Source organism: Leopardus geoffroyi, chromosome D3, assembly GCF_018350155.1.
Source record: "Leopardus geoffroyi isolate Oge1 chromosome D3, O.geoffroyi_Oge1_pat1.0, whole genome shotgun sequence".
In the NCBI taxonomy this organism is placed as follows: domain Eukaryota; kingdom Metazoa; phylum Chordata; class Mammalia; order Carnivora; family Felidae; genus Leopardus; species Leopardus geoffroyi.
In genome coordinates this window covers 57,043,277-57,058,195 of record NC_059339.1, presented here as the reverse complement: position 1 = coordinate 57,058,195, position 14,919 = coordinate 57,043,277, and the positions used below count along the sequence as shown (strand labels likewise).

Genomic DNA, 14,919 nt, shown 5'->3' with positions numbered 1-14,919 from the left:
TGGGATTCTCTCTCTGCTCGCTCTCTCAAAATAAATAAACAAACTAAAAAAAATAATTAAAATTACATAAAACAAAGTTTAAATCCTCAGCACTATCCAGATTTCAGATGCGCAATAGCCTCATGTGGCTTTTGGCTACTTTGTTGGATAGTGTAGATACAAAACATTTTCATTGTCACAGAAAGTTCTGTTTGTAATGATTGATCAGCCTTGCTTAAAAGATAGGTATAGATAAAATGGAGAGATATATGAGAAATGAAGAAGTTTTATTTACTATATGTAAAATATGTAATAGCTCTGCTCTAATAGAAGAAATGCAGTTGGTGCCCCCTATGGCAGTATTCTTAGAAGGCAGATACTGAACAGGAATTGAAGAGAGGAACCACATCTTGGCATTTACTCTTCTTCAGGTGGGAGCGTTTACACAAATGCTCTTTGCCCCACATTGAACACCTGGAAGCAGCAGGAGGTTGGAACTAAGAGTGCTCCAGTGGAAACAACCAGGAGGGTCAGCTCCTGTGCATCTCCTTTCTTGGACCAGATTGCAGTGGTGAGGAACCTGTCTGTATGGGATCTTGGAGCAGAGGAAAAGCAGTGTTCCTTTTGCCTGGTGAGGCCCAGGAGTGATGGTGATCATCTGTATCTGGAAAACCACTCACTGCTGTAATCCATGTTGGATCTTGCCCACTTTACTGACAACCCAGGCAGGTTGTACTTACAGTCTGTAGTTACATAAGATAATATCCCCAGAACCACCAAGCATTTTCAGAAAGACAATGTATAAGTAGAATCAGAGGGAAGAAATTTCCCCTAGGAAATAGTTCATAGAAACCTGTCTCCTTTTTTCTCTCTCTCTCTCTCCCTCTCCCTTTCAAAGTAAGTAAACTTGACGGGGAAAAAAGGATGCGCCTCGTGGCTCGGTCAGTTAAATGTCCGACTCTTGATTTCAGCCCAGGTCTTGATCTCATGGTTCATGGGATCAGGCCCTGTGTCAGGCACTGTGCTGACCATGTGGCCTGCTTGGGATTTTCTCTCCCTCTCCCCCTGCCACTCCCCTCAGCCACGGTCTCCCTCCAAATAAATAAATAAATAAATAATAAATAAATAATAAACAAACAAGCAAACTAACTAACTAACTAACTTTAGAAAAAAGAAAACCTAGCCTTGTGTGTGCTGAAAATGCCTAAACAACTAACTAACTAACTAACTAACTTTAGAAAAAAGAAAACCCAGCCTTGTGTGTGCTGAAAATGCCTAAACACCTGGAGGTCCCAGCCCGCCCCTAATGAGTAGCCATCAGCAGATAGAGTGTCCTCATAGCCCTGTTAGGGAAAGCTCTCTACTTTTTTTCTTATCAACAAAGGAATGGTTGGGAATTCTAGGCAAGTAAGCAAACTATAAGCAATAGCATTAAAGTCATAATGGCTGTAAAATGGGAGTATAAGACAAACAGTGGGACAAGTGAGCTACTTCGTGAGATTCTGAAAAAGTAAAGCTACTGATGAAGTTTAAACTTAATATAGTAAGTCAGTGCTCCATCCTTCCATGTAACGCATTCCTAAAAATGTGAATAAAAGTAAATTACATTTTAGAACAGAATTTTTCTAAGTATTGGTCCGGTTTTTATTTGTAGCTCTATGAGGTAGATAACTATAGTTACACATGTTTTACAAATGAGAACACTGAGGCTCAGAAATATTAATATATTCCAAGGAAATTTGAAAAATCCATTTAAATGAATACATTAAAACCACTTAGCTCCTGAGAACATTTTCATACATTTTCTTTTGTCTTATGAAAATCATAGATTTGAAACTATTGTAAACTGTAATAAAAAATGGGGGCGGGGAGCGCCTGGGTGGCTCAGTCAGTTAAGCATCCCAACTCTTGCTCTTGGCTCAGGTCATGATCTCATGGTTTCATGAGATTGAGCCCCATGTCAGACTCTGTGCTGACAGTGTGGAGCTTGCTTGGGATTCTGTCTCTCCCTCTCTCTGCCCCTCTCCCCCCCCCCTTCTGTGTCTCACTCAAAATAAGTAAACAAAAAAATTTTTTATCTTGAAAAACAGTTAATAGCCATACTGTATGTACAAATTTACATTCTACTTGGATATCTTAGTCTTCAGTGAACAGAGTATGGATTTAGAATAATGAACCTAGAACTTAAGGGTTATGGGTTCTAGAATTTACTATATGAACTTGAAGAAATTGTATAGTATCAAACCTGTTCTTTTCTCAACCTTAGGATTGAGGTCTACTAAAGTTCTAAAGTTCAGTGCTCTTGACTTTTCCCCGTATTCCTTATGTTATACTTGGGAATTTCTAAGTACTTTGTCTTAATTCAACTTATAAAAGCAATATGCCATTTTCTTCATACAGTAGTCTCCCAGCATAAAAACAATACATGTTTATTATAGAAAGTAGGGGCGCCTGGCTGGCTCAGTCGGTAGAGCATGTGACTCTTCATCTCAGGGTTGTGAGTTCAAGTCCCACATTGGGCGTGGAGCCTACTTAAAAGGAGAAGAAAAAATCCAGAAAATACTGAAAAAGAAATAACAAAAAAACATTCACTGGTTTACATGAACCAGTGAAAACATTTCATATTTTGATGTACTTGTTCCACTCTTTTGTTTTTAAGTAGTTGTGTATATTCAGTTTCATTTATTTAAATTGTGTAAGTGATTTTCTAAACATTGACAGCTGCTGGCCAGCATTTTTTTTTTGTTTTTGTTTTTGTTTCCTTCATTTCAAATAGGAGTGGAGCTTTAAGGGGGAAAAAGACCATTTATCCTTATTAAGTTAAATAAGTTATACCTGTTGGACCTATTTAAAGAACTAGGTCTCTGTGACAAAATTGTGGAGGAATATGTACTATCAAGAATATTTCAATTTTAATAAAAGTCATTGCCTCTTTATGTCTAATTCCTTCAGCACGCCATTGTAATTAGGGGAGTAGTGGTATTACTTGTAACTATGCCATTTAATTTATCCGCTTCTTGCTTTTGAAGTAAGATTTGTGTTAGAACTAGAACTTAAGTCTTGATAATTTTAATACCATTGCAAACATCAGACTTGTTCAAGTAAAATGTGAACCTCTCATGTAGTTCAGTAAATGAAAAGTTTAAGGAGAACTGTGCATCATTTATACTAACAGTCTCCTAGAGCTCTGTCAGACTTAACTTCCTAACATGAGAATTCTTTTTTAAGCATCTCCTGAATCCGGTCGTGTTTAGATCAGTTTTTGGAGAAAGTAACTGCTTCAGAGCAAAGCCTGTTCTTCTTGGAACCTTCCTAAGATCCAGTCATCTGACTCTAATATAAAGTAATATTCTTGGAAGGTTTTAGGGTTAATAAGCAATACATTTATTTAACAATACATTTTAAAACAATGCACATACAACAAAATGCATAGATATTAAGGCAGCTCATTATCAGTAAACTTGATCAATTTGATGACTTACTAGATGCTAGACCTAACATTATGCTGCAGTTAATATGTTTTGTATTCTAATTCTTCATAAAATTCTAGTTACCGTTTGACTTTTGGGAATATGGTTAAGTGTGTTTAGGGTTTTTTTATTTAAAAAAAAAAAAGGAGTGTTCATGAAAATCGGGAAGATTATAGAATACAAGAAGAACATAGACGTTGTTAACCTTTTTTGAGTTGCCAGCATCTTTGAAAAATCCACATATGCACATAAATTTGCTTACAACTTCAGTCGAATTAGGGCCACCTCTGAGACGAACAGTGATTCACAGTTTAATGACCTTTGTTCCATAACCAGTGCAAAATTAATGGGGATCTGTGGGAATCTTGCATTACTTTTTCTGCTTAAAAACTTCCAGTTATTTCCTCCTAAACTCACTGCATCAGTACAGTTAGGACATGGCTTGGCATCACTTCATGAGAGAAAGCACTGGTCATGTAGCAGTTAGCATTGCGACGTAGCTGGTATAAACAGTGTTAAGCTACACCAAGTTTTCAGAATATGCCAAGTAAGTTCTGTTTCTTTGAAAGCTGGTTCAGTCACAGCTGGGTTTCTGTATTCAACTCTGGATTGCACATTGGCTAATGGAATTAACTACAGCGTATCCAGAGGTACGGGCCAGGATGGCAAAGAAATAGAAACACAGTACCTTGGAGAACAGTTGAAGTAAATGGGGATATCAGAGATCAGACTTGTGCTACCTATCCTCACATGCTTTGAAAACTATCAGAAGAGATGAGTTGGGTTTAGGCAAGAGCGCAAAACTAGGACCAGCGGGTATGTTACAGGTGACAAGACCATTCTGCTAGTTAGAAATGACATTAATATGAAAGAACTATTAAAGTAATGAGTTTCAGCCTCTGCCGTCTGTATCTACAGCAAACACAGCCCAACTCCTCGCCAGATTAAGATAAAACCTCACAATAAAGGCCTACTTACCCCAGTTCCTGATAATCAAGTTCAGCTTTTGAAAAAATTACAGGGCATGTCAGAAGTCACGAAACGGTCTGAAGAGACAAAACAGATTCATGTAGGACACGACTTTTGGAGATGTCAGACCAGGCGTTTAAAGTAACTGATTAATATGTTAATAACTCTAATGGAAAAGTAGGTACCATGCTAGAAATGAGAAACAATGACAAATGAGTGCCTTTGGTGGTCACCTCGGTAGATTGGACATTGCTGGGGAAATGACCTATCAGCTATGTAATAGGTCAATAGAAATTTCCAAACTGAAATGCAAAAAGGAAAAAAAAAGCCCAACACAGAAGATTCAAGAATTATGGGATCATTTTGGAAAGATGTCATGCATATTCTTGCAACACCAGGAGAACAATTGAAGCAGAAGAAGTATTTGAAGAAGTAATGGCCAAGAATTTTCAAAATTAATGACTGACATCAAACCACTGATTAGGAAATTCCAAGAACAAATACGAGGCAGGATTACAAAAAACGAAACAAAACAAAAAAACAAACCCACAGTCTACACTTAGACATATCTTCTTCAAACTGTAGAAAACCAAGATAAAACCTTGAAAGAACTGGATACCTCTTACCTATAGGATGAGAATTAGAGCAGGTTTCTCAGCTGAACCACTCAAGGAAGAAGGGAAGAGGAATGAAAAGTGTTGAAAGAAAACATCACCAACCTAAAATTCTATATCCAATTAAACTATTCTTCAAGAATGAAGGTTAAATAAAGTAGTGCATTTGCTGTTGGAAGTTGTCAAGAAGAGGTTGAATGACCAGGACAGGAGAAATGTTGGGTCTCTTGTTTGTATTCTATATATAAACTATTAGCCCTGCGAGATGGTAGGATGTATTAATCAAAAATGTGTTTCAGTGATTTTGAGGAATTTTACAAAGCAGATTCTGCTCTTGGAGCTTTGCCCTGGACATGAGCATATTAAGGGTTGGAGCAGGGATGTAGCTAAGAAACTTATTTTTTGCTTCAAAACAGCCCAGAATCTCTGAATTATGGTCTGCCCGTTAAAACCTTGTGCAGCAGTGTTCCATGAGACACCCAATTTGGGAAGCCCCAGATTAGCTGATCTTTATGACCCTGAGAGTCCTTCTTTAGTAACTGGATAATACATACTAAGGGAGTGAGGCTAAAAACTTGACAGGAAGACGAGAATAAAGATAGCATGACTAAGTCTACTTCCTCATTTAAACTTTAGTACAAATAGAAAAAATCACCTTGATTGTTATAGCTCATTTACTTAAATTTCTTCTCCCCACTTGGTTTTTAAAATTTATTTATTTTGAGAGCGTGAGCAGGGAAGGGGCAGAGAGGAGAATCCCAAGCAGACTCCGCATTGTCAGTGCAGAGCTTGATGGCATGAACTGTGAGATCATGACCTGAGCCAAAATCAAGAGTTTGACACTTAATTGACTGCCACCCAGGCATCCCTCCTTACTTGATTTTTAGGTTGTTTAATCAATAGAATCAGCCTAAGTTATATGCTATTAGCTTCTGGACAGCCCCTTCCCCACCAAAGTCAAAACATCATCAGCAGGTTCTGCTTTCCTGGAATGTTCGTCATCATTCCTAATTGGACTAGCCCCTTGTGTCTTTTCCCTTGTGTCTTTGTGTTGCTGTTTTTTATTGGTCTCTTGTGTTTAAAAACATTCGTAGGCCCATGTGCTATAATTCATAAGAAAAGGACAACTCTCCACTATTGGGAATTCCAGAGATTTTTTTTTTAATTTCTGTTTTTGAGAGAGAGACAGTGTGTGAAAGAGGGAGGGGCAGAGGAAGAGAGAGAGGGAGGGAGATGCAGAATCTGAGCTGTTGACACAGAGCCCATGGCAGGGCTCGAACTCCTGAGCCAGCATATCGAAGTCTGAGCCAAAGTCAGATGCTTAACCGACTGAACCACCGGGCACCCCCTCCAGAGATGTTTTAATGGCAGAATTAGACTACCTAATACAAGTCACAATTCGTTTAGTTACAGGAATTTGTTTTATGGATATGAATTAGCCCTCTCACTGTGGTGGTCCTGTATTTGGTATTAAGTAGCTTTCAGTTGGATAACCTACTTCAGAATACCCATCCCATTAATAATTCCAAGATATGAAAGGCAGGGTAGCTTAATGGTTAAGCATGAAGACTCTGAACCCAGACTGTCTAGGTTTGAGTTCCTTTTTGCTCCTTAATCTCTTGACTTTGAGGAAGTTTCTTAATCAATGGTTGATTGTGCTCTAGTTTCATTATATGTAGTGCATGGTTAATAATTCTTATGAAGATTAAATGGATCACTTAGAACAATGATTGGCATTTAGTAAGTATATCAAAATTTTAGTTAGGGTCACAGTATACTAAAAATTACATCTAGAAATACATAAACTTAATTATAACAGTATCCTCATTTCAAGTTAGCATTGATTTTCCAAAACTCAGTTGCTAGCCAGGTGGGCATTGGGTTCCTTGCAGAAAAATTAGTGCCTGAGTAAACTGTCTTTTCCACTTGTTTGCTAACAATTTAGAAGGCTAATGAACCTTTGCAGTAATAGAATTGAAACTTAACAGGTGGAAATTGCTCATTTCAAGGATATTTTTAAAGTAAATCTGTCTTTAGAAAACTTATTTAAGAGAATGATAGTAAGCCTTCAAAGGATGTCAGAGGGTGTGTAGAGGTTATTCATTTACCCTAAGTATTTCCCATTAAATGGTAAAGCTGCACACTGCAGGGAAAAATAACTCCCATCAGAGAGGACTGGGATGTGAGAAGAAATGAGAGAGGATTTGATACCTGTGTTTTATATTTTAAAAAAAATTATCAAAAGCAGGATTGGATTCCAAGCTAAATTTGGGTATTTTTATTTATTAATTTTTTTTTAATGTTTATTTTGAGGAGAGAGAGAGAGAGAGAGAGAGAGAGAGAGAGAGGGAGTACGAGTGAAGGAGGGGCAGAGAGAGGGAAACACAGAATCCGAAGCAGGTTCCAGGCTGCGTGCTGTCAGCACAGAGCGTGATGTGGGACTTGAACTCACAAACCGTGAGATCATGACCTGAGCTGAAGTTGGACACTGAACCAACTGAGCCACCCAGGTACCCCTGCGTATTTGTTTTTAGAAGATAAGTTAGAGCAAACCACTGAGATCTTCCCTATTTCTCCTAGAGATGATGGCAACCGACTTGACTAATCAGTCTCCAGAAAGTCCCCAACATCATGGAATTTTTTTTGCCTTAAAAGAAAAAAACTGCCCTTTTTTGGGTTTTTATTAACTTTTTGTATCCTAGGAAAGAGATCCAATCTGAGAACCAAAATGAAATAAATTATAGTGGATCCTGAAAAATGAGAATCAAAGCTTATAGTTTAATTGAAGAGAGAGGCTTAAGAAAAATGTTTGTGTTAACTTTTTAAGAGAGGCAAAGGACATAAATACATGTCAAAGAACAAAACCATTTAGGGGTTTGCAAGAGAACAAAAGGAACCACGATTGTGAAAGTGGGGTTCTGTAATATAAAGATTATGTCTCGATACTTATTTTGAGTGAAGATAACTAGCCTTATCTTCAACATTAGTTCTTTTGTGACCCAAGAATTCACTAAATTCTCAAATATTTAGTTATAATAAGGACTAATAATAATGATAAAATAGAGAAATTTTAAATAGAACTGAATCATATTTCAGTCTAATGATACATATATTGAGATATACAGGGAGAAATTAAATTGCTTAGATATTTGCCTTCTGGAATATGTTGGAAATAAGGAGTTATGAGAATACTACAACCCTATCTCTATCTTTAAGAAATACTTTTGGGGTGGGGTGGTCTTTAACCATCATGCTCAGATGTTCCTGTTTGCTGAAAAAATATCCTAGTATATCTTTTTTATTTTTATTGGGTGTTTTCCAGTCCCATCATACTGTTCTACTTGAAAGGGATCCTGAAGATTGATTTTACAGGGGTGTCTGGGTGGCTCAGTTGATTAAGTGTCCGATTTCACCTTGTTTTGTGAGTTCGAGCCCTGCGTCAGGCACTGTACTGACAGCTCATAGCCTGGAACCTGCTTCAGATTCTGTGTCCCCCTCTCTCTGCCTCTCCCCTGCTCTCACCCTGTCTCTCTCCCTCTCAAAAATAAATATTAAAAAATTTTTTTTAAAGATTGATTTTACAAATGAAAAGTGAGAGAATGACTTCTCAAAGCCCTGTTTTCAGAGCATTCTGAAACCTGGACTCTGCTCAAACTTGCATCCTACAAACACTGCACAATTTGCTCACTAGAATCGGGATTTGGTTTCCTTGCTTGATGCATTCTTCCTGCTACAGCGGCTCTCAGGAAGTGTATAGGGAGCAGGGGGCTGTGACCTGGTAGGCATGATGCTTGTAGTTGTTGACCATGGTTTTTAATGACCGCATGTGGAAGCAGTTGAAATTCTCCCAAGTCTTTTTTTATTTTATTTTTAAATAATTTATTGACAAGTTAGCTAACATACAGTGTATACAGTGTAGTTTTTGGCTTCAGGAGTGGATTCCCGTGATTCATCACTTACATACATCAAGTCTTTTTTTTTTTAAAAAAGTCACAGTCAAGGCACAAGAGAGGAATTATTAGTAGCATATGCAAGAAAAAGGCAGCCATATAAATATTTAAATTCAAAAAATAGTTAAAACATTGAAAGCAATTGGAATTTTGAACAACTGTATGTGGGTCAGCCCTAAAATGAATAAGAACAAATTTTGGGACATTTGTTTTCTTTTTTTTTTTTTTTTTTTTTTTTAATTTTTTTTTCCACGTTTTTATTTATTTTTGGGACAGAGAGAGACAGAGCATGAACGGGGGAGGTGCAGAGAGAGAGGGAGACACAGAATTGGAAACAGGCTCCAGGCTCTGAGCCATCAGCCCAGAGCCCGACGCGGGGCTCGAACTCACGGACCGCGAGATCGTGACCTGGCTGAAGTCGGACGCTTAACCGACTGCGCCACCCAGGCGCCCCTGGGACATTTGTTTTCTTTGCACTTCATAATTTAAAAACTTGTGCATTAACTTATTTAATCCTCACAACTCTATAAAATACGTACCCCTATTTTATAGAGAAAGCATTTGAGGCTTAGGTAATACTAGGGAGTCTTGAATAAAATCGTTTGGTAGTAAATTGAGGAAGCAGTACTTGCACCCAGATCTTCTGACCTCACGCCCAGAAATATTGACTGGGACCTGTTCATACCCAGTGCTCTGCTGGATGCAAAGTGTGTTTCCACTAGTAAACCCTATAGTAGTATTTAAGTTCAGAAATAACTCTAATAGTAGCAGAACATAGGAAGTTAGTGTGAGACTAAAGTAGAAAAAGTTCCTGTGGCAGTGTCTGGCGTTAAAGTAGGTCTTTTAAAATGGGGAAGATTGGGCACTCAATATACACTCCGCTGTAAAGAAAGCGTTTTCTTAAGGTTCAGATTAACCCACTTTGAGTGTACACAAGGCGGATCAGACCTCCTGATTCATTAATGTTGAAGTACTTGGTGCTATAGTTTTCAGTCCTTGGGATGGAGTCAGACAGGTATGTGTCTGTAAATGAAAAAACACAGAGATAGTTTCAGTAAATTAAAGACAGAAATATGGGCCTTGTTAAAATGAAGGAAGTAATGAAGGAGATGTAAATGACTTATATAAAGTTGACAGGAGTGAGTTGTAAAGCATTCATTCCCAAGGTGATACTCATGCCATGCTGGTGCCTGAGAACATTTATTCTAGTAGTTGTGTTTATTTCAGTGTGTGAGTTAAATCCAAAGTAGCCCAACAGAGCTGATTAAAAGTTGGAAGAGGGTATGAGGAAGCCTGGGGTTCTGAAAAAAAATCTATCTTTTGATGTAGAGTTTGGGATACATAACATATACACTAGCAAGAGTATAGTGTGTACTTAATATACTTATGGGGACACCCAACTAGCTCAGTCAGTGGAGTGTGTAACTCTTGATCCTGGGGTCATGAGTTCAAGCCCCACATTGGTCGTAGAGACTACTTTTAAAAACTAGTTCTGGGTTTAAGTTGTGTCTCATTTAAAATATTGTAGGGGGTATCTGGGTGGCTCAGTCAGTTAAGCATCTGACTTTTGTTCTGTTCAGGTCATAATCTCACAGTTAGTGAGTTTGAGTCCCACATTGGGCTCCATGTTGACAGTGCAGAGCCTACTTGTGATTCTCTGTCTCCTTCTCTCTCTGTCCCTCCCCTGCTCACTCTCCATCTCTCTCTTCTCTCTCTCTCTCTCTCTCTTAAAATTAAATAAAATATTATAAATAGCTGTTGGCTAAACAAAGGTGGTTACGATGGAAAAGAGGGCAGAATTTGTAGAGGAAAAAGATGTAAAGTTTGCCTCTGGTTAATTTAAGTATGTTATTTGTTCCTAGTAGAAAAACACTCAGGTAAATTTTTTTATTTCTATCCTCTTCTCAAAACTTTTTTAGAGGATGTAACTCAACCATTATATGAAGAAAAGATCTGTATTTTCTTATGAATATTGCATTTCTTCAGAAACGTGTATATATATTTGTGTGAAAGGGCTTTAGCCATTCAGATGATTCAAATTTTTTTCTATTATTTTTTGGTGTTCTCATTCATCAACGTTTTAAGTGTATCCTATATGTAGTATGGGAATAGTTAGCATGTCAAAGCAGGATGTTGTTGAGTGGTCAACAAACAGTAGTGAAAGTTCAGTGTGGGAGAAGTAATCAGGGAAGGTTCATTTGGACGGCTTGGGGTTTAAGCTGGCACTTGAAGGATGGATAAAAATGGGATGAGGATCCTGGACAGGTAAAAGAGGAATAATTTGGACAAAAGATTCTAAAGATGCACCATTTTTGACTTCACAAAAATTTTGTATCCAGATCAGGCTTAATATTATACAGTTCCTCATATTTTTATTAATAAATTTAGTATATTACTCTGTTATTCAGAATCTGAAATTACAATTGGTTTTGCAATATTCTTAGCAAATCTGCATCAGAATGTGAATAATACAAATGGTATTCTACAAAACATCTTGAAAAATTTTTGATTATATCATCCTTTTGCATGCTGATTGTTGTAGCATTTGACCAAGAATAACTAAGATCTATTAGTTTATTATTCATTAATTTTGATGAATGTTATTAAACAAAATGTGTTGTATGGCTGGCTTCTGGCATTTATAACTCGAGTAATTTATGCTTAGTCTTCTAATTCTTAGTTTTTTCATCCATAAAACAAGGATAGTGATACCTCTTGCAGGATTTTTGTGAAGTTTAAGATAAGAATGTATGCAAAGTGCCTTTGGTAATCTGTGAAAATATTTAATTTGTCCATTAGACTTCTTTTTAAATAAACTATTTTAGGCAATTTTAAGTTCACAGAAAAGCTATGAAGATAGTACAGAGTTCTCATATAGCCTATATCCATTTTCCCTTATTTTTTAATGTTTATTTTTTGAGAGAGATACAGTGTGAACGGAGGAGGGGCAGAAAGAGAGGGAGATACAGAATCTGAAGCAGGCTCCAGGTTCTGAGCTGTCAGCACAGAGCCCATCACAGGGCTCGAACTCATGAACTGTGAGATAATGATCTGAGCCAAAGTCGGACACTCAACCAACTGAGCCACCGACTGCCCCTCCCTTATTGTTAATATTTTATATTAGTATGGTACCTTTGCCACAGTTGGTGAACCAATATAGATATATTTTATTAACTAAATTCCATAATTTTTTCAAATTTTACCTAATGCCCTTTTTCTATTCCAGAATCCCATTTGGGTTATCACATTACATTTAATTGTCATGTCTCTTTAGTCTCTTGGCTGTGACACTTTTTTAGACCTTCCTTGTGTTTGATGACCTTCATAGTTTGGGGGAATATTGCTCAGGGATTTTTAGCATGTCCCTCTGTTGGGATTTGTCTGATATTTTTCTTAAAATTAGACTGGAGTTCATGCATTTTGGAAAGGAAGAGCACAGACATAAATTGTCAATTGCATCACATTTTATCAGGGATACTTACTCTCAAATGACTAATCAGTGTTGATGTGCCTTTGATCACCTGGCTGAGGCAGTATTTGTCAGGCTTCTTCATTGTAAACTTAGTCGATTTTTTCTCTTTTCATACTCTACTCTTGAGAAATAAGTCACCGTGTGCAGCCCACACTTGAGCAGTGGCAATCCATTAAACTTTTCAAGTTTGAAATGCTTTAAATGGATCTTTTTGAAATCTCAAATTACAACCAATTTGAATTGAATTCTCGTAAGAACTTGGAGAGCAGATATTTTGAGTTGGTTAAGTATGATTGCTGAGTTCTTCAGATGATGAACATAAATGGTATATTGTTCTTCTGAGGGTTGGATAGTCCTAGTCACAGTACACGAAGCATGTGTTGGGAAAATTAGTATTTCCCTGAGGAAAAAAAGTTCCAACCTTTCCATGTATATACTTTCCTGGTTAACTTTGACTGCTTTTTTCATTTCTTTTAAATACTGGGAACATTTCTGCCTTCCATCATTAGCCTACTTCTCTTTCTTCTTGTATGTCTGATTCCCAGCCAAGGATGGGAGGGGACAAGCCATATTCTTGGTGCACATTAGAATCATAGGATGTAGTGTGGTATGGTAGATAATTCAGGAAATCAGGTTTGTAGAGATTTGTTTGTTCTGAAACCACAAAAACCAGAGTTTGACAAAATCTTGGCTGATGGTGGATATGCAAAAGATAGAGTTGTGTTAGGGTGAGGCAAAATGGCTTAAAATGACTCAGAAACATTTCTGTATACACCCATGTAGGCTTAATGGGCCATAGACTTTTTTTTTTTTTTTTTTTTAATTTTTTTTTTTTAACGTTTATTTATTTTTGAGACAGAGAGAGACACAGCATGAACGGGGGAGGGGCAGAGAGAGAGGGAGACACAGAATCAGAAACAGGCTCCAGGCTCTGAGCCATCAGCCCAGAGCCCGACGCGGGGCTCAAACTCACGGACCGCGAGATCGTGACCTGGCTGAAGTCGGACGCCCAACCGACTGCGCCACCCAGGCGCCCCGGGCCATAGACTTTTTATTTACTGCTGCCCAAGCCGAAATCTTACTTCCAGTTCAGAATGCTAGAAACCATATTTCCATTTCCAAGTACCTACTACCAGAAGTCCTCAAGGATAACTCACACTTCACATGATTAAAACTGTACTGTTTATCTTCCCCAAAGGAGTGTCTGCCTATTTTTGCTATTTTAGGTAACAACACCTCCATCTAGCCACTGATCAAGCCTGAAACTTCTTCATTCCTCACATCAGAACTACAACCAGTGCTGCTGAGTTTTCTTTTTTCTTTTTTTTTTTTTTAACATTTATTTATTATTGACACAGAGAGAGAGAGAAACAGAGCAGGAGCGGGGGAGGGGCAGAGAGGGAGGGAGACACAGAATCCAAAGCAGGCTCCAAGCTCTGAGCTGTCAGCACAGAGCCTGACACGGGGCTTCAACTCACAGACCGCGAGATCATGACCTGAGCCAAAGTTGGACGCTCAACCAACTGAGCCACCCAGGTGCCCCCTGAGTTTTCTTACTACACATTGTTTTTGTCTTTTTAATTAAGGTATGATGTGCATCCAATGTAGTGTGTGAAGTGCATTGCTACTTGACGAACGGTGTGATTTGTGCAGTGCTCTACCACTACAGGCTTGGTCCAGGCCCTAGTCTTTCTTTCTTAGACATTTGCTGTCAACTCCTGATTGGGATTCTTCTTCAGGTTCATCCTCTTCTATACTATATCCAGACTAATTCTCTCATGACTTAAATGTGACTGTATTTGGTAATGGAACTAATTTCTTCACTTTGCACCATGCACTGTCTAATAGTGACTTGTGCTCCTGTCATGCTTTTTATTCTCTCTAGCCTGTTATCTTGCTGTTCCCGTAATCCTGTTGTATTCTCTTCACCTATCCTTAATTCTGAAAACCCTCCCTGAACTGTGGTAAAGTCCTCCGTCCTCCAGTTCTCGTATGTCATAGCGGTTTCACCTCTGATGGAACATCTTATACTTTATTGTAATTACTCATTTGTTTACATGCTTATTAAATTGTATGTTCTTCTCGGTAAGGGTTATGATTCATCTTTGTGTTCCCAGGATAGTGACTGGCACCTTCTATAGTAGATACTCAAGAAATGTTAGTTGAACTGAAGTATGGAGTAGATCACTTGAGACCTTCGAATTCGGTATCAAACAGCAGAATGATGCGTTTGTTTGAAAATTGCAAATAATATGTAGTAAGAGCTAGAATCTCAACTCAGAAAACTGTCACACTGACAGCTCAAATGTTGGTATATAAATCAGTAGGTGTTAGAAGTTACAGGTGATGTATAATACAAACAGTTATTATAAACAATATCTGTTTATTTTGTATGGAATTGCTTTTGTTTGACCCTTTGGACCATCACTCATGTTCATCACTGGGTTTTATGTAATATTTGCATT

The 14,919-nt window shown here is 37.9% G+C and overlaps 1 protein-coding gene across 3 annotated transcripts in view; it reads left to right on the top strand.

The window, feature by feature from the left end:
* Positions 1-14,919, top strand: part of RPRD1A (regulation of nuclear pre-mRNA domain containing 1A) — a 68,514-nt gene that overhangs the window by 42,670 nt on the left and 10,925 nt on the right. The window contains exon 7 of one of the 3 annotated variants that reach the window (XM_045459553.1): positions 411-1,596. The exons of the other annotated variants lie outside the window; for them this stretch is intronic. Within the exon in view, the coding sequence (XP_045315509.1) occupies positions 411-449 (39 nt within the window). The 3' untranslated portion in view covers positions 450-1,596. Of the gene's footprint in view, positions 1-410; positions 1,597-14,919 lie in introns of those variants that run through there. 3 annotated transcript variants of the gene reach the window in all.